The following is a 26,705-nucleotide window of genomic DNA, read 5'->3' as shown; positions in this document are numbered from 1 at the left end:
AGAAACTCTCTGACAGCTACTCTTGACAGGAAGACCCGATGAAAGGTGCTGAGGGAGCGATGGCACACGTGGTTCTTGGCCTGCATCCTGTGAAGACGCTTCCCCAGATGGAGGCCACCTTCAAGGCGAGCTGCACAAGGCCCCTCTGCTGGCAAAATGAGCCCTGAGAGGCATGGCAACTCACTAGTTTCCCAACAGTCACTGCACTCAGTGAGCCCCAGCAGAGTCTGGGGACCTGGTCAAGCTTCTGTCCTTGTTCCCACACTGCTGAAGGCCTGTCCTACTTACCCCAGCAGCCTATGGGACAGACGCTGAGAGTGAGGCTCAAAGGGCAAGCCCGGCTGCACACAGAAGGCTTCAGTCAGCAGCAGCTATGGAAAGGATAGTGGACTGGGGTCTGAACACGGACCAGAGGGACAAGCACAGGTAGGTAGTGCCCAGCGGCTGCCTTAAGTGGGTCTTTGCACTTTGCAGGGTGTTGCTGAAGCTACTACCATGGTCCTAGAGGATCAATATTTGGAGGAGAGGTCAGTCTGGAGCAGAAGAGACATTTCAGAACGATGCTAGGACATCTTCAAGGTCAGAGTGGCACTCAGGGATGTCTGCACTGGGGGTGGAGAGTAAGGGACACAGAGTAGAGTTCTGAAGGCAAATCGGTGTCGCCAGGCTGAGACAGGGACACAGCACAAAGCAACCCTGGCACATGTCTCTTGCTCCACAACCCTCCCTTGGAAATCAAGTCTACTCGCTGCATAGCCCACAGGGTCCAGTGCCACCTGTCCTTTAAACCCACGTCCTCTCAGTGCCAGTGAGTGCCCTCCCACCTGGGAGCGTTTAAATTCAATTGAAATAATTCAATGAATCAAATGGAATGACTGAATGGTAACTGAGCTTCATCAGTTGTGATGATCTCGATAATTAATTGAATGTAACCAGATGTTTCTCCCTAGGGAGCGATGACAGGGAAGGTGGAATAATAACATCTGAGTAACATCTCAGCCTGCTGAGTTGGCTGAGAATGGGCTCAGGGCTGGTACCCCTGCTTGGGCTCTCCAGGACTAGAACACTGCCTGTTACACAGTAGGTGCTCAGATAGCATCTGCCGTGTGCCAGGCCCCACAGAGAACACAGACAAACACCCCTGCTGTAGAGATTTCACTTTCTTGAGGTGCCATGCAGCAGTGCACCCTGGGAGGAACATCTGGGAGATTCATGAACAGAGCAACTGCTCCATCCCCAACCAGAGATGGCAGCTACTGCTCCCTCCCCAGGTCAAGTCCCCCATGTCCCTCTGGTATTCAGAAGAAACAGCACCTGCTGTACCACAGGTGACTATGGCTGGCTATACCTGGCTTGGTAGGTAGCCCAGTTGCAATGGCGCAGAGCTAGGGTCATGAGGACATCTGGTTTCTGTGCCCTCCGTGGCTCTGCTCTGAGTGGCCAGAACCTGTTTGAACCCCTGTGAGCTTCTGGAGAGCCCTACTACCAGCTGCCTAGGGCGTGAAGATAAAGGGGGCTCTGCTGAATGTCAGGCTGCTAGTGTCCATGTAAACCCTCCCATGTGCTTGGGGAGGGGGTGTAGAGAAGCAATCGCTTCACATGCCAGAATGTGCACACTGCCCCATGTTGCCAGCCAGCTTCAGAAGGCAGAACAGGGCCAGATGACAGACCAGGACCCTCCAGAAAGCTTCTTTTGTGTAGTGACCTCCCTGGCAGGGGCGCGGAGCATACAGATAAAAAACCGATGCTCAAGTCTCCATGAGTGAGAGAGCAATGGGGAAAGTCTTAGGCACCCACTCCTACCTCCCTGCTGGGAGATGGGGTAACCTGGATCCTGCTGCCCAAGTATGTCCCTGCCCACAAAACAAAACAGGAAAAAGCTTGCGATCGAGGAGAGAGCCTCTGGCAGCTTGTGCAGGTTTCCACAACTGGAAGGAAGAGGAGCTGGCAGGTTCTGGGCCTGTGGTACTGACACCCACATAACCAGGTGAGCGAAAGGCTTCTCCCAGCCCAGCCTCCAGTGGAGAATTGGATCATCCTGGGTGTGCAGGGAGACCCCACAGGAAGTCAGCCATGGTGGGGCTGGCTCCATACGAGGGCTGTCCAGACTTCACATAGCGCTCGGGACCTTCATCGAGGTCTTGTATCTCCCATTCCACCTTCCAGCTCACACATGCAGAGTCAGGCTCTGGGCAATCAGACCCTCCTGGTCAGTCCCAGAGGCAGAGAAGGGACAAGGATGCCGACAAATAGCCATTAAGGAAATGAGGCAAGCCACGGGTAGTCGGGCAGTCTTTCTGGGGAGGGGTTCTCTGAGCAGAAGATCTCAAGGGAAAGTATCAGGGGAAGGAGAAGAGATTGTTTGTGTCTATGAAAATAAAGTGAAGGGTAAGGAGCAGAGTAGTAGCAGGGCAGCTACTCTGGGGCACTGCAGGACTCCTGGAAGATGCTAGCTAATTTTCTTGTTACTGTGGCAAATGCCTGACCAATGCAGTTTAAGGGAGGAAGGTTGACCTTTGGCTCAGTTTGAGGGCAGTCAGTCCATCATGGTGGGAAAGCCATGGTGGCCAGGGCTGGAGGCAGTTAGCCACAGTGCATCATCCATAGTCAAGAGGCAGAGGGAGACGAGGCTGGTTCCTCTTGCTTTCTCCTTTTCATTCAGTCCAGGAGGCTACACCATAGAATGGTGTCACATTTAGGGTGGGGTCTCCCCACCTCAGTGAACCTGATCTAGAAACTGTCACAGGCATGCCCATTGGCTTGTCTCCTGGGTAACTCAAGAAGCCAACAGTCAGTCAGTAGTAACTATTCTGGGGAAGATTTGAGCAGGAGCTGCAGTACAGTTCTGAGGGGAGGAGAGAGAGCTGGTGTTTAACAGCGGCTGCCTGCCCTGGCCTCCGGGAAGGAGTGTCCAGTAACGCCACGTGTCTTCTTCAGAAGCAGTTCTAGAACACGCCTAACTGCTGTAGTGTTCAGATTGTTTGGTGGCCTTTGTGGTGTGACTGAACAGAAAAGCCTCTATGTCCATCGGTCCAGAGATATGAACCCCAGACCTAGAAATGTCCACTGGTTCCGCCAGCTGCCTGATGGCAGAGACAATGGGTCTCTGTAGGACTCTAATAGGTTCCTAGTCCCCTGACCCTGACTCAAGAAGTGGGAACAGGGACAAGAGGAGCCTGCCACTAAGCAGGGACCTTCACTGCAGCCATGGGGCTGTGTTTTGAAATGTCAATGTGACTTACATACTGGATGGCAGGATAAAGGTGTCCAAATGGTAAAGGGCTGGAACCACTGCTTGCGGTACTATATGCTGTAGGGGAATATACTGTGAGGTGCTAGCCAGATTTCAGCAAGCAAACTGTGAAGTGCTTGGTAAACTATTGAGTCCCTTGGAGGCCCAGAGCGGGTTGCAAATTTTTATCTACTTTGCAGAGCCTGTTTGGTCGGCGGCTGAGCACTCTGCAAAGCGCGCTGCGCTCTAGAAGCCCAATGGTTTGCCAGCTGCAGAGCCGGCGCCCTCAGATTGCCCTGCAGCGCTGAGTTTGGCGAGCACCCTGCAGAACCTACGGAGTCTAGAGGGGCTGGACTAAGTCGAGACTCTGCCGCCTCCTGGCGGTCAGGGAAACGGGATCCGGCCGCGCCCTAGACTGACTGCCGCAAGGAAGGACCTGCGCATGCGTGACCCCAAAAACCACTCCTGCTTTATCCTCTGAGCGCTCACTACTCTCCGCCCGGCTTCAGATGCCCTCTTGCGTTATTTATTCAACAAAAGTTGACCAAGTACCCTTAGGGATTGGCGGTTCCCTCTCGCAGAGATACTGTGGCGGGTCAATCATCTGCCCTGATGACATTGAGCTTGGTGGGCCCTTCTTTTAAGTCATGCCTTCCTGTTAGGCCTCCCTCTGGTAGTGACAGGAAAATGGGACAGGGCTGGCCCATACAGGCCTCTGGGATGAGAACCAACCTTAGGTCTAAAGGCGAGAGGCTCTGTGAAGCTATGAAAGCTGAAGTTACAGCCGAGGCCCGTGAGGAATGGTGGTTGGTGCTCCCATGTGATGCTGCGCTCTCCCAGGCACACCAAGGCAACATCACCTTTGTGATGTGCTGACTCTCCCCCACGGTCCCCCTATGCCTGAAGTCACACTCCAGTCTTCTGGCTTGGGCATGGAGCACACGACTCCGTCCTAGCCAGTAACAACCCTCCCCTCCAGAGGACTATACCTCTGGACCTACATTTAAGCTGGGATGACCCCAAAGAGGAGTGTATGGACACAAGTCCTTTAGGATGTTAACCAAGCACCTGAACACACCAGCACCTAAGACCACACACATTCCTCCTTACAGGAGATAAGGCCTGTGGGGGTCTCTGTCCCGGTCCACATGTCAAGAAGCACAGGACTAGGGCTTTCTACCAGGCAACACCCCCCAAGCCTCTTCTAGGCACCACTACCTGCCCTGGGCCTCCGCTGGCTTTGAGTAAGCGTTGGGAACTCTCTGAGAACATTTTCTCTCATCTGTAAGCTCAGACAACATAGTGCAATCAATGTGGAACCTGCTACATCCTACCCAGCCATCGCTCTACCTCTGGCTATCAGCAGACTTCAGGTGGCCTTACAAGGATCTAGCCTGGGTGGCCATGGAATGAAACACCTCACCACAGCACCCCAAGAACCTGTGTCTTCCTGTGAATTGTGGCCAGGCAAGCACAAGGCCCTGGTGGGTAGGCAGCCTCCAGGCCCTAGTCATGTCGTCCTGGTATAGTTCCAAAGTAAGGATTCCACCTAGGGTTCCACAACTCCCCAAGAAAGAGTAGGCTTGCCAAAGTCAGCCACACACAGTTTTTTGGTTTGTTTTTTAATTAAAACAGCAATAGGTTCCTGCCCAGGGAAAGGCTGGGAAAGGCAGGCCTTTCTTCACAAAAATATATTTTCTTTCTTTTTTTTTTTTTTAAAAACACCACCAAAGTAAACCTATTAGCTCCCATGAGCTGGTCACACTTGGAGAGTTGGTATGGCTCCCCTGGTGGCCTTGTGCAAAGAGCCATCCTGTAGACTCCAGCCTGAGCACAGGGGTAGCTGTGATCCTGCTGGCACCTAGGGTTAAGTGACCAGCTTCAAACCATGCAAGAAAAACCAGCAACACCCACAAAGCAAAAGGCAACAAGGATAATAGTTTAAAAATAAAGGCAGATACCACTAGAGGTGGAGGCTAGGGGCTAGGTCAGTGTGCCCCCAAGAGACCACTGGCCAGTGCTGGGTCAACACATCTCCCAGGAAAGTCTCAGGAGATTCTCATGGCTCATCCCCATAGTGTGTCCTCAGCACCCGAGACAGGATAGAGATGTCCCTGATCCAGGCCAGTGTACAAAGTCCATTCAGTTGTGATTTAAAATATATATACAACCTGGGTAGCATCCAGGACAGTACCAAGGCTATGGCCTGTCCACAGAAGCACCAGCTGCCTCCTCTTCAAGAGGCAACAGCATCTGTGGGGGGTACACAGACCCCCTCCAAATTCATCCCTTGGGTGGAGGCCTGAGACCTTGGGAGCAGCAACAGCAGAGGCACTGTGGGGCCCATATGGGCCTGGCTAGGAGACCCCTGAGGTCGGATTCTTTGGCACTTGGGAGAGCTAGTTGCCAAGCCAGACAGGAACAACATCCTTAATTCCTCCTGGAATGCCCAGGACCAGAATGGCAGTAGCTTATGGCTGTAGGTAAGTGCTGCCCCAGCAGAGGGGTATGGGATGCTGGCAGACCAGTGGGGTCCCAGGCCTATGAATCCTCTCCCAGGATCTCCTTCACAAAGGCAGCAATGTCCGTCTTCTTAGTTTTGTGCAAGGTGAAGAAAGGGTGTTCCTGGTAGGAAACAGAGGCACAATTTCTGGGGGTGAAGGGGTACAGGACAAAGTATAAAGGGGAGCCCCCAAGCCTGATCCACCCCAGCATGCTCCTCCCACGTGGCCAGCTCCTGCTCGTCTACTACCCCAGAAGCCCTCCAAAACCATCAGAGCTTGTGGCTCTGCCTCAGCCTCCTGCAGTAATGCTCCCACTATACAAACATCTCTTTCCTCAAGGGTTCCAGGCCTCTGCTCTACCAGACCCTCTACCCCTCCCTTCATCAACAAAAGGCCCACATCCATCCTTCCAGCTCAGTTCAAATGGCATCTCGTCCAGGAAGCATTCTCTGATGCCAAAATGACTCCTCTGCCCTACCGCCACTGTGCACCCTTCCACAAGGCCTGGGTTGTGCATGTGAACCCTCCGATGCAACCCTCTTCCAGGTAGCCCCACCCAGCCACTACACAGCACAGGGGGCAGGAAGGCACTTCCCATGCACACTCACCATCAGCTCCAGGTAGCTCATGCGCTCGGCGGGGTTCTTCCTTAGGCTAGGAAAGAGGGCAGTGAAGCCAGGCTCACACGGAGGAAGCGAATCTAGACAGGCTGGGCTTGCCCCCATTAAGCAGCATACTCCTGGGGCCCAGAGAAGGAGCGAGACTGTCTGGGGGTCTCGCAAATTGGCTTGGGGTCCATGGGTACAAACTACATCTTGTAGCAACTTTCCCTGCCTCTCGGGAGTTCAGTTGTCTCCATACTGATCCAGACTATGTCCATGACACCAACCCTGAAATGCTCTGCCTAATGACCACATACTAAATTATCCTTTATCAGAAGGGAAGGCTTCAATCAATGGTTCTGGAGCATGAAGGTCCAATCAGAAAGGGTCAAACTAACCAATGAGCCTTGCTGCTGGGCTCATCTGCTTTCAGTTTTTCTGTTTTCTATTGAGAGGCTTTGTCTTGTTCTCTGAGCAGCTCTTGGCCCACAACACACACACGCTGGTTTGCTCTCAGTAGTTTCTTCTTAAAAATGTATTTTCTAAATCTCTTTTATAACCCCAGAGTTATTTACAAGAACCCACTTTTACTTTCCGTGTGGTTATTTAATTATGGTTAGAGAACATGGTCTATATAATTGCCTTTTTTATTCTTTTATAACTCTAAACATGATTTTTATAAAGCTTCCTTGAGCTTTCTGTAATTTGATAAAAACTTCTAGGCACCAATAAAAGCACACTTCTTTTTGCATTTTAATCTTCCGTAATACACATATTATCACACACATGCTACTCCTCCGCTCCTTGCGTCTACCTGATTCACCCTGTTCAGGGAAGGCTAACGAAAACCTCCACTGGGACTCGAGTTTGGCTCCCGTTGCAGCTGTCGCTGCTCCGACCTTTTGCTACCATGTGGCTCAAGGGTTTCTTGGATGCAGGAGGAGAGGACCCAGCCCAGACACTCACCACTGGCTAGTGAAATCCACAAACTCAGGGGAGAACTGGTCAGCTGGGAGCTGTGGGGATGGTTCCTCCACCACCTGCTTCAGCTGCTGGAACGGTGTCCCCCAAGACTCATAAGGGAACCGCAGTATGGCCATCTCGATCTGCAGCGGAACAGCAGCAGAGTCAGCAGGCTCCAGACATCAGACGACCCAAACTTTGTACCCAGAAGCACAAAGTAGAAGGGACGTGACCATCCTTCCCCAAGAACCCAGGCCAGGCCAGTGGTGCTCTCACTGACTGTCCTCACACCTAGCAGTAGGTCAAGTACTGGGATGCCAGTACTAAGCATTTCTGACCCGGTTAGCAGAACTGGCTCAGACTAAGTCTAGCCCTGGGGGCATGGCAGTCACAGACACCTTCCCACAAGGTAGCAGTCAGCAGAGTACCTCACTGTATCAAGTCCTAGTCCCTGTTGGCCCCAGCTATTCCCTCTCCAAACCCTCCCCAGCACAGACTTCACTATTCAGGGCCACCTATCCAGCTGCTGCTTTTACTAGTGAGGACAGCAGAGCATGGCGGACTCTCCTGCATGGATACCTCCTGACTGGGAGAGCAGGCTGTAGCCACCATAAGGAATGGAAGAGATACCATTCAAACAAATGCCAACTGGTACAAACAGAGCACTAAAGACTCAGCTAGAGGGGTTGGGGATTTAGCTCAATGGTAGAGTGCTTGCCTAGCAAGCACAAGGCCCTGGGTTCGATCCTCAGCTCCACAAAAAAAAAAAAAAAAAAAAAAAAGACTCAGCTAGAAAGGGCTTCCCCATGGTCTCCAGGCCTTTCCAGCCAACATGAGAACAGCATGGGTGGGAGGAGAGTGTGTGCCACCCTGTGTGTCTGTCCACATGACAGAACCGTGCAGACTCAGTACTGCCTCAGCATTTCCAGACTCTATGGTGGGGCCTTTCTGCAGACTATAAGAGAAAGCTCAACGGCACCATATACCTAACCAAAAGCACCAGACCCTGGGCCTCAACCATCTTTCTGATGATCTTTTTTTCTGAGGAGCTTAGAAAATGATAAAGAAAAACTACCTCAGCATATGCACAAGGCAGTCACCTATCACAAGAAATGATTTACAGAAAGACTGCCCACCCCCAGGAGGCAGCCCCCTATAACAGCTGAACATCAGGGAGAGCAGTGGACATGGTGACCCTCTTCCTCCAAGTCCATTCAGGTCAGCACTTCGTCAACACTCCTAACTGGCTAAGAACATTCCTGAGTGTGACCTGTGTATGTCGGGGGAACCCCCTTGTGTTCTGAGAAATAGAAAATGTGTGTGCCCACAGCTCCTGGGGCCACCCCGAGGGGGATGCGTTGAACTGCGTAACTGCTCCCTGGATGACAGCGTTTTAAGTGGAAATGTTGGGCGGAGGATAAACATGAGTGGTGGACCTGGAGGAAGAGGTTTGAGAAAATCTGGAAGACATCCCAAGCCTTGCTCCTATTTCCGCAGCCTGAAAAGCTATTGTAAAACTTTGATCCCAACTGTCAAGATTAAGCCTCTTAGCCGGGCGGTAGTGGCGCACACCTTAAATCCCAGCACTCGGGAGGCAGAGGCAGGCGGATCTCTGTGAGTTCAAGGCCAGCCTGCTCTACAAAGCGAGTTCCAGGAAAGGCGCAAAGCTACACAGAAAAAACCTGTCTCAAAAAACCAAAAAAAAAAAAAATTAAGCCTCTTTAACAACAACAAAAATGTCTTACTCAAAAGTCATGAGATCAACATGGGCAGAGTCTCAGAACAATCAGACATGAGGTAACCAAGAAAATGGGCAGTGTGTATTGGTAACTGTGACTCCAGAACGTCGCTTTTTGTTAAAGGTCATTGCAACTGCAGACAGATTGTTCTTGCTATATCAAGAACTAAGGTACCAGGGCATTTTCCCACACATGTGTAGTAAGTAGAGAAGTGCCCCCACCTTCAAAGAATTCAACTCCATTGCAACATTGTGCTGGCTAGTTTAATGTTAATTCGACACAAGCTGGAGCCATCTGGGAAGAGGAAACCTCAACTGAGAAATGGTCCCCACCAGACTGGCCTGTGAGCAAGCCTGTGCATTCTCTTGACTGATAACTGATGTGGGAGGCCCCAGCTCACTGTAGGTATTGACTCAACCTCTAGGCTGGTGGTCCCAGGTGATGTAGCAAGCCAGGCGCAGCACTTCTCCATGGCTTCGGCTTCATTCAGCCCCTGACTTCCCTCAGGGAAGGGGTGTGACCTGAGAGCTGTAAGCCAAAATAAACCCTTTCCTCCCCAAGGTGCTTTTGGTTATTGTGTTTTATCACAGCAGTAGGTGAACTGGAGCTCTCTGCCAGGCAGTTCAGGAAGGCAGAGGTGCATCCCTACACCTGGACTTAGATTTACCTGGCCCAATGTAATCCTACTGGGCTAGCCCCTGCTCCTCCCTCCAAGCCAAGGATCCTCTCAGCCTCCACAAGGCCAGGATCCAGAGCCTCACCCTGCCGAGCTGGCAGAAATACAACAGGAACCTACAGCAGGCTGCTGGTGTGGAAAAACTCAATTCCTTTCTATTTTTTTTTTTTTTAGGGTTGGGAAGGGTATTGAGACAGAGTCCCCCAAATTCACTATGAAGTTGAGGATAACCTTGAACTCTTGATCCTTCTGCCTCTGCCATCCAAAGTATCACATTACAAAAGGGTGCTACCACAAGAATCACATCACAGGAGGGTGCCATCGTGCCCAGCCATGACACCACAGAATCCAGGGAACATCCACGATGGTTCAACTGAGCCCTCAGGAAAGAGGTCCTCCACCTCCCAAATATCCTCTTACCCAATAGGAAGGTTTGATGGTGCATTTGTTTTCTTGGACACTGAAACCAACTCTTGCTTCTGGGATTTAAACTAACTAAAGTTCATGGAACCCAACACAGACACACCCCACCCCACTGGACCAGCAAGTGCTGCACCGGGCCCAGACAGTACCATGGTGATACCGAGGCTCCAGACGTCAGACTTGACATTGTAGCCCTTCTGATTCAGCTCAGGGTTGATCCTTTCAGGCTGCAAGAGAGACCAGAGGACTTGAACACCCAACCAGCCAAGGCTCCCTCCATTAGACCCTTCCTCTTCTACTCCACAGCAGAGTGCCATCAGGTTCCCCTGCTCACATGAGATAGGCCAGCAAGAGCCAGAGCCAATCCCTGCCTTCCCACCAGGCCCCCAGTCCTAAGGAACTCTGCCTTCCTAATAATAGGAATCGCAGGTTCTTCAGGCTACAAGTTCATCCAAACAGGAACCTTGCAGCGTAGGTAAATGGTGGCAGGAGGTACAGCTGGAAAAATCCAGCCCCACTACATAGAAGCGGAATCTTGTCCTGTCCTCCACCTAGCCAGGATGCCCCCACTTACAGCCATATAAGGCTTGCAGCCAGCATCCATTGTCTTTGCCACAGAGTCCACCAAGTAGCCACTGATGCCGAAGTCACACATCTTCACATGCCCCTCCTTGTTGATAAGGACATTGGAGGGCTTCACATCTACAAGGACAGCATATCTTTCTCAGCCTATGCCAAATGAGATGCTGCCTCCTCTAGTGCCCTGTGGTCCAGCAGCAGGTTACCCAAGGTCCCAAGGTTAGGACAAGGAAAGAGAAGCAGTGAGATGTGCGGCAGCAGGCCCCATCCCATAGCTGGACAATGCACTTCAACCTATCCCTACCAAAGAGAGACATCAGAGCCCTGGGGATGCTACCTAGGGGCTGGCTATTCATGCACGCCACCCGCTAGACACAAATCTAGCAAACAGAAGGTAGAGGTGAACAACAGGCTGGGTGACAGTGTGAGGATAGGTCTGTGCTGCAAATGTGCCTCACAGGAGGCAGGAACTTCCAAGCAAAGGTCCAGGTGGATGTGCAAAGATGCACAGAGAAGGACAGGAAGGTTCCAGGGCAATGGGCCAACCATGACGAACCAAGGATGGAACTGGGGTGAGTACTGAGCATCCAAGTCGATATGGCCTCCTCCATTTTCTAAGTGCAGTGCAACCAAGTTAGTGGGAGGTTGTCTTTGTCTTTATTTTGTTTTGTTTAGTTTTTGCTTTTTGAGACAGAGTTTCTTTGTGTAGTTCCTGGCTGTCCTAGAACTAACTCTGGCCTCGAACTCACAGAGATCCGCCTGCCTCTGCCTCCCGAGTTCTGGGATTAAAGGCGTGCACCACCACAACCTGGCGGGAGGCTGATTCTTAATAACTAATAACCCTGGAGGGGGAAAACCGGACTAGTGGCCACAAGGGCAAAAGGAGCCCAGAAAAGCTCAGGATGGTTGGGGGTGGTGAGAGGATTCCCAGAGTGACATGCCACAACCTAGGTATTTCACAGCACATGAACTGTACAGATGAATGAGAAGTGGACAATGGAGCCCAGGAAAAGCAAGCATCCAGTTAGTTCCTCCTGTTCTGAGCACAGCAGACCCAAAGGCACAAACGCAGAAAGTGACCCACACCCCACCAGGTGTATCACAGTCTGTCCCTCCCGGAGCCTTGGTGGCTGGTGGAGGACACTGACCTCTGTGGATCACAGACAGCTTGCTGTGCAGGTGCTCCAGGGCCCGCACGATCTGCATCGGGGTGGGGGAGACGGGACTGCTGTTATTCCAGATGACACCAACGAGAACAAAGCAGCCAACCTCATCCCCTCTAAACACACCCTAGCCCTGTCATCCAGCTCCTGCCCATGCCCCAGAGGTGCCCATCATCCTGGCTGTCCTAGGGCAGACTTGACAGCTTCCTGCCTTTCCTCTCCCTCCACAAATCCCAAGCAGTGCTGCCCAAGGGCCATCGCCAAGACCTACCCCCGGGTTTCTATCACTCCTCTAGTAGAGCTACCTCTGGGGTCCAGGAAAGAGGGGGGCTGGAGGCATGGGATCGTTCAAACGCTTCCAGGTGCAAACAGGATTAAAGGGCATCCTTGATTCTTCCCCTGCTCAGCTGTAGCAAGGCTCAAACCAGAGTTGTTGCCCTCCTCCAGAAACAGAGGACTCTAAAAGCCAGCATTTCCCTGTCACAGCCTGGACCTCTGCGAGCTACCATGGGGTGTCTTAGCATGACGCAGTACTAAGCTCTTTTCATCAAAATGGGCGGGAACCGGAGAGCTGCGTTCACAGGCTTGGAGGCAGGTAGTGGCCACGCCTAAGGAGCTCCAGCCTGGGGCCTCTCCAGTAAGGCAATGCTCCAAGGGTTCAGGAGTACTGAGCCTTCAGGGGACAGTTGCTCTGCCAAGATTCAGTCTCACAGCAGGTTCTGGGCATGCTGGGTAGAGCCAGGCCACTCACAGACACAGCAATCTCGCCCAGGATGTCCTCCGGAATTGTCATGTTCTTGTCCAGCACCTTCCGGTAGAACTTGTCCAGGGAAGTGTCCATGAGCTCCATGCAGATCCATACATCCCCCTAAGAGAACACCCAGTGCTTAGCTGGTCCACTAATGCTACCCAGCCCTGGACAACCTATAGGCTCCCAGTGGCCTCCCCAGCCCTGAACAGCCTGGCCTTGAGCGCCAGGTCCAGCCTCCACCTAGGAAGGGACATTATGACACACACCCCCACTCCCACATATACCTCGGATGCTCCTGAACCCCTCACCATCCTGCGTGCCTTTCAGATGTGCCTTTCTGGCACCTCACCATGCAGTCCTCGCCACCTAGCCCCCGTCTCCCCACCTATGCCACAGCGTTCCCAGGGAAGCAGGATCCTAGTGTGTCCTGGGGCTTTCAGGACACAAAGGGACAAGAACCAAATTCCTTTCACTGGAAATGACCTCTCCTCTCCCCAGCAAACCTGCACAGCCTTGAGATGGCCTCCAGCTGAGGTGGCTCAGCCCAGAACTTCCCAAGCACAGAGTTAGCTGACACTTACACAGGGTGTCAGCCCACCACATGAAATGTATAAGGTGGGGTCTGAGCCATCACTGGGACTTGAGAAAGATCCAAAAGGAAAGCCAGGGCAAAGAACCACCATGAACCACTCAAGAGCTCCAAGATGGTAGGTCACCATGGGAAGTCCCTACTCCATGCTGACTCTGGGGCTCACTTCATGCTGTTCCCAATACTATATGCCTCCAGCTGGCTCAGGGGGCAGCTCTATACTCTTGATCCTAGACTTTATTTATACCTTGCCTCACCTTCCAGTCCTCTACCCCAACATACAGCCAGTCCTCTGCATCTAGAATCTAGCCCAGATCGTCACCCCTCCACAGTGCTTCCCCCTTGGGGCTCACCCAGCATGCTCACTCAGGTGCTTGCAGAAAGCAAATAGCCACAACTACAAATCTCAGCTGCAACTGAGTGCCGGGCCCCAGATCAGGCCCCTGACCACAACCTAAAGAGACCTGCTCAGACACCTCCTTCATCTTCAGACAAGGAAACCGAGGCACAGAGTTGGCCAGGAACAAGGAAGCCAGGCTTCCAAGCTTGCCTCTCCAGATCCCATCTAAGCTGTCTTAGGTGACAGAGAGCTCAGTGTGGCCCCCCTGTATCCACGGTCCCAGCAACTACACACAGTAGCCATGACATGGCAGTATTGGTTGGCAAGAGGTGGGCAGAGACACAGCCTACCTCTCTGAAGAGGGCACCGTAGAAGGTGACAGTGTAGAAACAGTCAACTGTGCGCATGTTGATGTCTAGGTCCATAAGCAGGCGTTTCTGTTCCTGTGAGTTCACAGTGGCCCGGATGCGCTGTAGGAAAGATACATGTCAGGGCCATGTGTAGACTGCACCCCTCGTCTAGTCCATGAGGGCCAGGAGGAGCCTTAGGGAATCCATGGCCTGGCCTGGTCTGAGAAGTTCTGCCTCAGTGTTGGTGATGACAGTGAGGGTAGTCAACCTGCAGCTCAGCCCACGCCTCCTCAAGCACTGCTCCAGGCAGGGTGAGCCCTGCTTACCTTTACAGCCATGATGGTGCCGCTCTGAGCATGTCGCACCTTCTCCACCACCCCGTAGGCTCCACGGCCCAGCTCTGAGATGGTTACCAAGTCATCAGCCTCCACCTCAAAGTTCTTAAGAGGAAAAAGGAGAGGTGATTAGTGATCTTCAAGTCAGAGACTGGCTCTTATCCCTCACCCAGAAAAAAAGAACGGAGGACAAGTGAATCAGATTTGAGTTTGAAGAGGCTATATGCCATGCTGTGTGACCCTGTGGAAATCACTTAGCCAATCTGAGCCTGCCACAGATCTCTATAAAATGGGTTCAAAACCAAATACTTGGGAGACTTTGAGAGGAGCTTCTCTCTTTCACACACATCTCAGCAGAGGGAGACATTAGTCAATTATCTACTGAGTCTTTATGGGAGTTCCCTCCCCTGAGTGAGATGTATAGGATTATGCAATCAGACTAACAGGACACTAGGCAGTGACAGGAGCTGGGTAGGTCGGAGCTGCTGAGAGGCTCCCAGCATGCTTTGCCCTGGTGTATAACCCTAAGTCGGGCTACTCAATGGCAGGTAGTCTTTCAAGGCACTCAGGTATATACAATATAGAGTCTAGGGTCTGACCTGAGGTCTGGGGCCCAGGAGCCTGCATGTCCAACATGCTGTTTCCAAGTGATACAGAAGCGGGAGATTCATAGCCCACCCTCTGAGATAGGCAGTTCTGGGCTCCCCACAGCCCTATACAGCAGGTGGAATGTACTTCTTCCAGATAGGTTCAAGGCCAGGTGGCCCAGGGCCACGACTAGCAAGACAGGAAAGAAGTTCTTCCCCAGAGCCAAGCTCTGTCTACCACCCATGGCCACCACTCATTGGCCCTATGGGATGAAGCAGGAAGCCTCCTAGGGTCAAGTCACCACCTACTCTGTCTCCTATAGTGATGAAGGTCCGGGAGTCCAGGTTCCGGGGAGGTCTGTGGAGAAAATAGATCCATAAGCTTCTCTGGGAGAAGAGATAACAGGGGTATGAGGGTGAGATGTATCCTGGTCATGGGGGCAGCTTACACAGCCACCTCATTTCATCGATTACTGAACGTCTATTAGGTCTAAGTGTAACAGTGTGGCCAGGCGGTCCTGACAGAGCCTCCAAGACAAGGATTGGGAAGGCATGGAGCAAACGGCCAATGCTCCTAAGCCACCAGGACAGGATGAGAAGAAATAGCTCTCTCACCCACCTCTGACCCCCATGTCCCTACTTCTTATTCACACCCCTGACCTCCTTCACAAAGTTTCTCCAAGACTGAACAGAGTGAGGAACTTAAGGCAAACTCACGTAGGGCTGGGCACAGGTGGCCTGGACACACAGGCTATCCGCAAATCCTTTTTCCTTTTGGACTTTCCTGAAATGGAGAGGAGACAGGGATCTGGTCAACTCTTAGTCCTGGGCTGGGCAAAGGTGGGGATAGAGGTGACTCAGGCCCCTGATCCTCACTACCTGCCCCTCCAGACATAGATACCCAAGAGACAGTGTGATCAGTGCCAAGAGGACCCTCAGAGCCTTGAGGTATTCAGAGCATGGTCCCCCTCAGGCTGGGGGCCAAGCGCAGGCCTTCTCCCCAGCACAATGGCAAAGCCAAGCCACACCCTCCTAGGAGCTGCCCTGTAGCTGGGAGGCACCAGACAGCTGTGCCTATAAGACAGACAGACAGACAGACACACACACACACACACACACACACACACACACACACACACACACACAAATGCTCGGCTATGCATGAGTTTCCAGGCCTCTTACCACCAGGAATGGAATGTAGTCTGCCCAGTACCAATGTTCCCAACCACACAAAAGCTCATGTCCTAGGTCTCTGTTCTGAGCTGAGCTGTGTCTTTGAAACTTATACGCTGAAGTCTTGACACCCAGAATGCAACCTTATTTGGACAATAGGTGTTTTTTTTTTTTTTGGCAGAGTTAATAAAATCAAAATGAAGTCATTAGAGTTGGCCCTAATCCAGCGTGACAGGACTGATGAGTGTGTTTGTGTATGTTCATTTGCACACACATATGTACATGGAGACGAAACCTAGAGCTTTTTGCCTGCCAGGTAAGTAAGTGCTCTTCCAGCACAGCTAGTATCCTTATAATAGAGGAAATTGGGGTACAAAAGAGGAAGCCAGCCGGGCGGTGGTGGCGCACACCTTTAATTCCAGCACTCGGGAGGCAGAGCCAGGCGGATCTCTGTGAGTTCGAGGCCAGCCTGGGCTACCAAGTGAGTTCCAGAAAAAAGGCGCAAAGATACACAGAGAAACCCTGTCTAGAAAAACCAAAAAACAAACAAACAAACAAAAGAGGAAGCCAAATGCCACCACTAAGCCAAAGAGAGACTTGAAAGAACGCCTTCCTGCATGGCCTCTGGGAACTGCCTACCCTCCTCTCATATTCCTGCTGTGGAAGCTGCCTATTGGTGGTCTCTGTAACAGCAACCCCTGCCACACCATGTCCTTCTTCCACCAGGGTCAACCTTGGGGAGGGAGTGGCTGAGCCTGAGCTCCATTCAGGCCCCTGCTCACTGTACTTCACTCTCTGAGCCTCAGTTGCCTCATTGGTCACCCCGGAATACAGGCATCCACTGGGGCAATGGAGGCTTGGCCTGGCACATGACCTGAATGGACTACCCCAGGATCTCCATCTCCCACTTCTAGGGCCCCAGGGCTCAGCACCCACCGCTGGCAGCAGGCACTAACTCTCTCAGCCTCAGCTTCTCCAGGCAGTCTGACCCCCAAATGGGGAGAAAACTCCAGGGAAAAGCAGAGTAAGAAAGATGCAACAGGTCCCTTCAGTGTCACACAGGACAGAAAAGCAGACCAAATGCCTGCCCTTCACAGACGCTTCCTGCAAACTGCAGCCAGCTCACTCTGGCTACCTAGCTTTACAGTCAGGAACTGTCCACCATACCTGCCACCACCTGCCAGGAGACCCCAGTCGGTGAAGCCATGTCTAAACCAGATTCTGGCAGATCTGGTCGTAGTCACACGCAATCCAGAGCTTGGGATGTGACTCGGGTAAGGCCTGTGTGTCCAGGCCAGCCCAAAGTAACTCTCAAAAGTACTGACTAGGAGACCAAGATGAGTAGCTGGGCTCACTGCAGACCCCTTTGGGGTGAGGTGCAGGGTTCTCCCTGTGCTGAGGGGACAGACCCTGGGTCTCATGCACCTGTGGGTCCAAGTCTTTGCCAGATATGACCTCTGGCTACATGTGCTAGCAGTAGAGTTGGGCAGCTGCAAAAACTCTGTATGTACCCAGATTGACGCTATGTGCAAGCTATCTCTCTGCACTTTGGCCTGTACTACCTCGTTTTCCTTCCTGATACAAGGCTCCTTGCCACTAAAATATAAAGTGTTCCATAACAAAATGCACAACTCTGCTTGCAACATCTAGAGCCCCAGCCTGACCCCCAGCCCTGGCAAACCTGCCTAAGTGGAGACCATAGTGCCACCCATCCACATCACCTCCACTTTCTGCTCTCCTGTGTCTCTTGCAGTGGACTGGCAGGTATTATAAGAGTACCCTCTGCCAGGCCTCAATTGCCCCATCTGTCAAGGTCATGCCCACACCCGCAGTTGGGTATGGTTGTGAGCTTCTCTTATCTTCCCAGGCTGGGCAGCACACAGCCAGCTACCCTAACAGGGCCAGCAGCCTATGTTAGGAGTGACCTGAGCTACTGGTGCGGCTGTGCCGGCTGTCAGAGGGAATGGGCAAGGCCACCGTGGAGACAGCCCAGAAAAAGGCCTCAAGCCACCAGACACTGCTGGCACTATGCAATGCCAATGTCAGGGCTGGGCCCAGATGGTCAGGCAGCCTGGGGCTACCCACCAGGTGTGGCCCAAGGTGGTGACTGTCACCACAACAAACAGAGGCTCTTGGCCACCCTGAGCAAACCACAAGCCTGCCAGGATCGCAGGGTCCTTTGTGCAGGCCAGCCTAGTACCAGGCATCTACATAGCTCACTCTAACCTCACAGAAGCTCCTCAGGGAAGAAGAGAAGAAACTGAGGCTGACAGGGATTCAACCACTAACCTAAGATTCTACCACTGGCATCAAAGCACCCACAGATGAGGACGACTTTCTGGCCCCATCTCCTCCCACCTGCACCACTGTCCCCCTCACACCTAGCTCTCCACCTTATTCCCTCTACATATACTGTTCCCTCGGCCCTTCGACCCCATCCAGTCTGGTACCTGATCCTGCCAGCTGATAGTTGCAACGTAGTCCCTTTGCCGTCCCTGAGTCCTCCTGGCCTCTACCGCCACTTCCCATGGTTACTTTGCCAGACAAGCCACTCTGGAGCCAAGTGGTTGGGTTCAACTGTTACTCTGCCGCTTCTCTGCTCTGCACTCTTAGGCAAATGATTATGCCTCTCTGGGCACCAGGGCCTCAGCCTGATGTGGACAGGTCTGACAGACTTCCCAGGACCCAGCAGTGCCCAACAGAGGATAAGGGGGAGCTATCTGGGGCCACCACCCACGCTGCACCCTCTTCTCCGTGGCTCCACAAGGAAAAGTTTTTCACTGACCCACTGTGCAGGTCAGGCAAAGGGGAGAGATGGCCTGACAAAGGGCATGGTTAGCATCTGCTGGGGTATGGATACGATCCTGAACAGGCCGGCTTGCTCTAACATCCACCCATCAGCAGGGAGAGACTGAGAGAACGCCTCTTGGTGAGAGCCCTGCATCATAAGACAGTAAGTCCTATCCCATGGTTTCCAACGACAAAAGTGACACTTGTGCCCTGTTAACTTTCCCCACCCTGCCACCACCAGTGCTTAATATGGCATCTGGTTTCCAGGAGAAGTCCTGGGCCCGGGCAACTAAGCCAACCAAACTGGGAGCTAATGCTGCTGCTTAAGTGTCAGAGGCAAGATGTCCCGTCTTCCCACTCAGCTGGCCATCTCCATCCAGCAGTCTTTTTTAGAGAATAAACAAGACCACCCACAACTGAACAGGGGAAACTGAGGTCCAAAAGGAAGGGTGGGCTTTATTGGTGAGCGGCTTCCCCTTGGTAGCTAAAATGTGCCAGCTTCAAGTGCCTGGAGGTCAGCTGAGAACCTGATACGGGTTGGGGTAGCCACAGAATCACTGAGCCAGAGCCTCTGGGCATGGCAGCAGGGCCAAGAACAGACAGGAAAAGAGACTATGGCTGCCAAGGCACAGCCCCTACTAATTCCAGGGCCCAATACTGGCTTCACAGGGCAGCATGAGCAAGAGTCCTTCTCCTCTGGCCACACCTCACTAGGTGGGACCCTTCATCCTGTGGGTTGGCAAAAATGCCCATTTCCCTTCAGTTAGAAAGGACTTCTCTCACAGGCGTGGTGGTGCACACCCTTAATCCCAGCACTCGGGAGGCAGAGCCAGGTGGATCTCTGTGAGTTCGAGGCCAGCCTAGGCTACAGAGTGAGTTCCAGGAAAGGCATAAAGCTACACAGAGAAACCCTGTCTCGGGAAAAAAAAAAAAAAAAAAAGGAAGGAAGGAAGGAAGGAAGGAAGGAAGAACATCTCTGACAGCCCACCCACTCCCATGGCAACTCAGTGAGCTATCATGTGCCAAGCCAAAGTACTGGTCCTTGGCTCCCCCGACACAACCTGTCTCTCGATTATGCCCAATCCTGTTGCTAATATCCAGGGCCCTTTGCAGCCCTGTCCCCAAGGAACCTGGCCTGTCACTGCACACTTGCTGACTCAAGACAAGCTTAAGGGACCAATGCCAAGATTGTTCCTGTAGCCACACAGGTAGGCACCACACAAGTTGCGGCAGCCAGAAAAACACTCACCCACATAGACTCCGAGCTGTCCTAAACCAGCACCTCCATCAACCAGCACATAGAACCTCCCTTCGCTCAGTTGGTAGAGTGCTTACCTAGCATGCACTGAGGTCCCAGCACAAGTGAAGCCAAAGCCAAGAGTGAAGAGGCACTGTGGTCCCAGACAGCTGACTCCAGTTTCCTTCCAGTCTCATCTCAGGGCTGCCCTGTTGTCCACCATGTGGATGCAGCCTGGGCCTTGGTAGAACAGAGGGCTAAACACACGTTGGGCATACCAAAGTTCAATTTTACCTATGTATTTTGAGACAGTCTCATGCAAGAACTCACTGTATAGTATACAGCTGAGGATGACATTGAAATTTTCCTTTTGAGACAGGGTCCTACTATGGCCTGTGACTCCTAAGTGCTGAGATTAAAGGTATGCACCACCATGCCTATCTGCAACACTAAACTTCTGATCCTCTTGTCTCCACCAACTGAATGCTAGTAAGCTCGAATTTTAAAAAGAACTGAAGGGGCTGGGGTGTCGCTCAGTTGGTAGAGTGCTTACCTAGCATGCATGAGGCCCCAGAGACCCTGAGTTTGATCCACAACACCACATAAAACCAGGAGTGGTAGGGCACATCTGTCATTAAGTCTCAAAAAAAGAAAAAAAAGAAAGAAAAGAAAAATGAGGTGCGGTACTGGGGAGATGGGGAGTAAAGGGAAAATGAGGAAGAGGGAGAGAAGGAAAAGGAAGCTTAGCCAGGAGGGGGTCACAGAGGAGGCTTCACCACGGACCCATACAAGGAAGGAAGGATCAGCTGAGCCACTCAGAGTCAGGGACTAGCTGTGGGTGCTGCTGGACACAGCAGCCCTGAGAAGTCAGGGCAGCCCTAGAACTCCAGCTCAGCCAAGACACTACCGCAACCCAGCAGGCAGGGAGAAGGGTCAGGGCAGGAAGCTGCTGACTCTCCCAAGACCAAGTATGGCTAGGCTTGTTGTCTCTGTGGCCTAGTAAGACAGAGCATTGTCTCTGCTCTTTATGTGAAATGGCGAAGAGAAATCTATAGGGGCTGCTGGGCACACAGGCCTGACAGAATGTGCAACATGGAAAACCATTCAAGGAGATGTTCGAGAGAATTCAGAATGAGCCCTGCACTCCCCGGGCTAGCACCAGATCTGACACCGATGAAATCCTGCTACCTAAGAAACTGGTCCAGGAGCTTCTACCCTTAGGTCAGTCCCACACCTTCAAGGCTCCCCTCACTGATGTTTTCAATGCCACTGAACAACAAAGCTGAGTGACAGGGACAGGTCTGCAGAAAGGCCCAAGCACCTCAGTTCTGTAATCCCCTCTTAATTTCCTCAGGCTGCCCAGGCAGTAATAATAGTCTACAGCTGCAGTTTAGGAAGCAGAGGAGAAAGAGATCCTAGAGCAGCATTTCGGGGGTCAAAGGACCCTTTCACGTGGTCGCCTAAGACCATCAGAAAACATGGATATATACATTATGATTCTTAACAGTAGCAAATTATGGTTACGAAATAGCAGTGACAATCATTTTATGGTTGGAGGTCACCACATCATGAGGAACTGTATTAAAGGGTCGAAGCATGAGGAAGGTTGAGAACATAGCGATTCTGGCTCTCTGACCAGGGATGCCTTGTGTCACAGATCTTATGAGTTTATCATCAAAGGCTATTTATCCACCTCCCAATGAAAAGCAGCCACAATCCCACCAATTAAATAATAACAGATGCCACTTGTTTGGGAAACACTATCTCCCATCTTTACTACCACCCTGCAGGGGAAAGACGCTTCCTCCCACTTCGGAGAAGAGGGCTGAGTCAAAGAGGACATAACATTTACCCAAGAGAGGAAGCAATGGAGTCAGGACCAGATCCTAGGCCCATTATAGCTGTAATGACCAGAACCTGACACCTGGCCACTGGATAAGGCCATCTGCATCCATAAAGGCAGGGCTCACATGCTCATTTTGCTGGGGGAAGAAACAAAACAAAACAACTTTGGGCTTCTTCTCTGGAAAGATGGGCCCTACCCACGGGACTGAAACCTACACAAAGTATGGAGGATGTACCAGACACAATTTGCTCAATGTCACATTGCAAAATGAGCAGAATGGGGATCTGACCCCAAGTAGTTCAACCTAGCTGATCCTGCAAGGCCACTGCTCCTGGCTTTCCCCAGGCCCTGTTCTCTGGGCCAGGGGTAGTCAACAACAGCTGCCACCTACTCCTAAATAGTGAGCAAGAGGAAGCAAGAGTCGTTTACCTAACAGAGGAAGTTCCTGGACAGAACAGGAGGGCATGCCCAGAAGCCAGGTCCAGCCCAAAAACAGATGACCTGTGGTGTCCAGCTCAGAGCCGGGGGCAGCCTACAAGGCCAGGTACGTAACCCCCTACCACTGTCTGCCAGGCATTGCCCCTTTAAGCTATAGGCAGTGACTGGCATGCCCATGGTGAGTCAGCACCCAGCGCCTGCTGATTCACCCACCGGAAGCCTGGCTGCCTCTCCCCACACAGGCTGACTGGGAACTTTACTGCCTTCAGGCCCTGAGCCACAGGCTGGCTGATAGAGAGTTTCCTGTGCGTCACACTAGGACGGGAGGTGGGGGGGGAAGTCCCCAAGGTGCCACCCTCTAGTCTTTCCAACTCCCAGGACAGGAGGAAAGCCATAACCTAGCAGGCAGGGCCAGGACAAGACATCCAGTGCTCCTGCAGCCTCACTGGGCTGCCAGAGGCACCACCACCAATGAGCTCCAGTGAGAACGCCCCCAACAAAGCGACAAAGGCCACCACAATATGCACAGGGTTCCCCAGACCATCCCGCGCACACCAGCTGCCCTTGGCCTCTGACCGCAGCCAGTGGCCCACTAATGAGCAAAGCTGCGGGACCTATGGGCCTCTCACATTTGGGGAGAACTTCCCAGGCTTGGGCACAAAGGACAGGCTGTCAACTGTCCAGTAGGAAGTTCACAGATAAAATTCCCCACCAAAGGTCAGGTGCTACCACTCCCTGCTCTGTTCAAAGTTCTCAGCAAACAGGCTGGCAAGATGGCTCAGCAGGTAAGGGTACTTACTATTAAGCCTGATGACCCAAGTCTTATGCCCGGAACCCATGTGGTGAGGTTGAACGAGAGAACTGACCCCCACTAAGTGTATTCTGACTTCCAGAGAGACTTCCATACATGCACTATGCTGCGACATGTGTGTATCTATAGATGCATATAGAAGTGTAATTTCTTTTAAGTCTTCTGCAAAGGTGGAAAAGAGTTCCTGCAGGGTCCATACTGGTGCAGACTCACCAGGGCCTACACCTACACCTTTACATCTGTTGCAGGGCCACACTGGAGGAAGCATCCACTGTTAAAGACTGAATGCACAATAGGTGCTTCAGCAGGCCCCCAGGTCCAATGGACATGGAGGTGATGGTCAGGATGCCAGTGTCCCACTGTTCCCCTAAGCACCTCATGTAGGAACGGGATGCAGGGAGGACAGGAGAGATCACCTTGTAGTCCTGCTGTACCCACCCACGCTCTGGCTGTCACAGCTTCTATAAATGGTTAGTGTCCCTGAGCCTCTGTTAATGAGCAAATGGGGTTACGGGGAATAAACAAGGCAAATATATATATACATGTATATATATATCACGTGGTAAAAAGCTTGGTAAGTGACAACTCAAGTGTTTTTGCTTGTTTGTTTTTAGTTTTTCGAGACAAAGTTTCATCTGTAGCTTTGGAGCCTGTCCTGGAACTCATTCTGTAGACCAGGCTAGCCTCAAACTCACAGAGATCCACCTGTCTCTCCCTGCCAAGTACTGGAATTAAAAGCATGTGCCACCACTGCCCAGCAACTCAAGCGTTTTTGGTGAATGGATATTGTTATTCCACCACCAAAGATGTCTCCAGACCCCTAAAAGGCTACAGGGATCCTGGGTCTTGGAGAGAGTATGACCTCCACCCAACCCACCCAATATCATGTCACCTAACCTACAATCTGCAAATTTATACTGGCTCTCTCAGAAGAAAGAACCAGAGAGTCCAGGGCCAGGCCTCAAGTTACCCAGCACATGAGGGTCAACAGTATCCCCAATCAGCGCTTTGCTACATCACCCACAATCTCTCTCCCTTGTAATCTACAACTGCAACTTTTATTTTGATGCAGCATCTCTTGCCTGGAAGAGCTGAAATGCCTCCAAAGCAAACACTGCTTCCAAACCCTTCCTGAGTGGAGCAGCATCTAATTTCCTGGTTCTCAAGTTCCACGAGGTCTGCACAGCAAGTCCCTCCCCAACCACCTCCCCCAACAAGTGCCTCCCTAGTTACTCACAGAAGTTGGGCAATGGTCAGGGATCTGGCCTCCCACTTACGTAAGATGCAATTACCCCGCCTACTGGGCTCCTGCACAGCCATGGAAGCCAGCTGCAGGAGACTGAAAAGGCCCCCGCCTGCCCAGGACAGCCTGCCCAGGACCAGGACTCCTGAGGTCGAGGCTTCCTAGGTCAGGAGAGAGAAGGCACTCTCTAAGTGCCTGCCATTCCTGCCATCTGTGCTCTGCAGTTAGATGCAATCCAAAGCTGGGCCCTGACCCCACATGGCTGAGCCTTTCCAGCAAGAAAAGCTGCAAACAGCCAAGGTCATGCAGCAACTTTTTTCCCCCTGTGTACCTACCAACTATGTGCCAGTTGCTATGCTAGGTTCTTGGTCATCTCGCTCATGCTGGCTTCAAACCATTCTACACTCAAATCTCACATCACACCCCTGATATCTGTTTCATTAATAAGGCCTGGGCATGTCAAGAGACTGACCAGGTGAGGCAGTGGCAGATACAGAATGCTGAGGCTCAACCCACTCACAGCTCTGGGTCTAGTTTGGAATTCTCTTTTCTGCAGCCCGACCTACTTAGTCTCTGACATGTCAAAAATACCTTTCTCTCTTCCTGGAAAAAAAAAAAAAAACCTCTCTGCCATCCAAGCCTTGTCCCCCTCACTTCCCATGACAAACGCTGCTGCCGCTGCAGCCCACGCAGCAGCACCGCCACCTCACAGAAATTTCCAGGAAAGCCAGTTAGTTACTTGGAGAAGAAGACAAGCCCAAGCCTTGTACGGTTAGCCCCTGGCCCGGCAGCTAGCCCGAGCAGCAAACAACAGCTCTGAAAGCAGCAGGTCCAAGAAACACCAAGTGCAGGAAGAGGTCAGCTCCTAATGTGCAGTGAGAAGACTACCACTGAGTCAACCAGAAGTAGGTAGCATGGGCTGAGCTATAATGAAGTGGAGCCGCCAGGAAGTTCCACAGAGGCAGCCCCAGGGAGGAGTGCAGGCGGCCAGCGTGCAGGCCAGCAAGGTATGGGCTAAGGAGGACTCACAAGGATGGAGGGGGCTGGAGGAGAGGAGGAGTTCTGAGTTCAAGACTAGGCAGGTTTCCGGCATTGGGAACACAGCCCTGGGGCCCAGAGGAGAATAAATTCCAGCCTGGACACACTCCAGGAACCTGGCCTGAGGGGGCTGGTGCAGCCCAAGGACCCTCTAGCAGGGATCAGTGAAATCCCGGCTGAGTCCAGGATGCAGCCCGAGAGCCTAAACGAGGAGCTCAGCAGCAGGCTCCAGACTTGGAGCGGGGTAAAGAGAACGAGTCCTGCCTGGGTGCAGTCCCACGGCCTAAGATCCGGATTCCAATGAGGTCCCGTGAGGTTCCGGGCTTGGGCTGGACCCAGTCTTGGGCTGGAGTGCCGCTGCCCATGCCCGGCCCGGAAGGGAGTCCAGTGTCCCGGACCGGATCGAACTTAGTAGTGTGGTTCGGGCCGCGCGGTAGGGCGGGAGAGCCTACCTTTGGTCTGAGGCAAGTTGGCCGGCGGGCTCGCGGCGGGCGACTCCATGCTGTGGACGGTCCCGGCGGAGAGCACTAATCTAGAGGACAGCAGATGACACCGGAGCCGGGCGCACTCATGGCTGCTGGCGGCGGGCGGCGGACGACCAGCAACAGGGAGCGGAGAGGCGGCGGCAGCGAGCGTCCGAGGCGGGCGGCGCCACAGCCACACTGGGCAGCGCCGGACGCCGGTCGACGGCGCCACGCAGACCCCGCCCCTCGCGCTGATTGGCCCGCCTGAAAAGGCCCTTGCCTATCAGACACCGACCGGACTGTCACGCACAAGCCCCACCCTCCAGGAGCCGGAATCCAACCCCGCTTCCCCCCCCCCCCACCAGTCCAGCCCGGCTCCGCCCTCTTGCCCATCAAGATGACAGCCCTACCCACTCGCGGGATTGTGCTGGCGTGGTCCTGGGTGCCCCAGCCTGTGCCCCGCTGCGGTGCAGCGTGTGCAGGTCGTAATCTGGAAAAAAATCTCAAGATCCCTAGGGTGGCCCGGCCTGGCCGATGCGGCTGGTGGGGTTAAAAGTACTGCTCCTTGAGGGAGATTGGACTCCTAAGTGGCTGTGCCTTTCCGAGGGTGAGCTTCCATGTGCTCGCCTGCAGAGAGCAGCGACCTCGGACCTGCCTCTTAGGGCAGCAGGGAAAACGAGATCCCGCGACGGCGCGTACCAGGTGAGTGTTGACCAACTGTGGGAAAGAGTTTACTGCGCCTTGCTGAGCGCGCACGAGTTTAAGTCCTTGTGGCGGCAGTAGCTGCCAGCACCTGATACGCCGCCGCCCGCACTTCGGGAGCGCACGGATT

General features: G+C 52.8%; 1 protein-coding gene across 1 annotated transcript; it reads right to left on the bottom strand.

The window, feature by feature from the left end:
* Positions 1 to 4,823: 4,823 nt before the first annotated feature.
* Positions 4,824 to 26,106, bottom strand: Map2k3 (mitogen-activated protein kinase kinase 3). The gene is made up of 12 exons (XM_036198165.1): positions 25,862 to 26,106; positions 15,551 to 15,617; positions 15,143 to 15,191; positions 14,238 to 14,351; positions 13,912 to 14,031; positions 12,633 to 12,749; positions 11,867 to 11,918; positions 10,714 to 10,841; positions 10,289 to 10,366; positions 7,305 to 7,444; positions 6,345 to 6,390; positions 4,824 to 5,857 (listed from the first exon to the last, which is right to left on the bottom strand). Exons 1-12 carry the CDS (start codon positions 25,908 to 25,910, stop codon positions 5,774 to 5,776), a joined length of 1,044 nt encoding a protein of 347 aa, XP_036054058.1. The 5' UTR covers positions 25,911 to 26,106; the 3' UTR covers positions 4,824 to 5,773.
* Between the last annotated feature and the right edge of the window lie 599 nt (positions 26,107 to 26,705).

Source organism: Onychomys torridus, chromosome 8 (genome assembly GCF_903995425.1).
Source record: "Onychomys torridus chromosome 8, mOncTor1.1, whole genome shotgun sequence".
NCBI classification, from domain to species: domain Eukaryota; kingdom Metazoa; phylum Chordata; class Mammalia; order Rodentia; family Cricetidae; genus Onychomys; species Onychomys torridus.
The sequence above is the reverse complement of the archived record's forward strand: the minus strand, read 5'-3'. Positions and strand labels throughout refer to the sequence as shown.

Bases quoted from the DNA above. Each gene is read 5' to 3' on its own strand.
- Map2k3 (XM_036198165.1), bottom strand. From the start codon at position 25,910: ATGGAGTCGCCCGCCGCGAGCCCGCCGGCCAACTTGCCTCAGACCAAA. The intron at 6,391-7,304 runs GTGAGTGTCTGG...CCTCTTTCCTAG, and splicing joins GTGGATTTCACTAGCCAGTG to CCTAAGGAAGAACCCCGCCG. The intron at 5,858-6,344 runs GTGAGTGTGCAT...GTTTCCTACCAG, and splicing joins TGAGCTACCTGGAGCTGATG to GAACACCCTTTCTTCACCTT.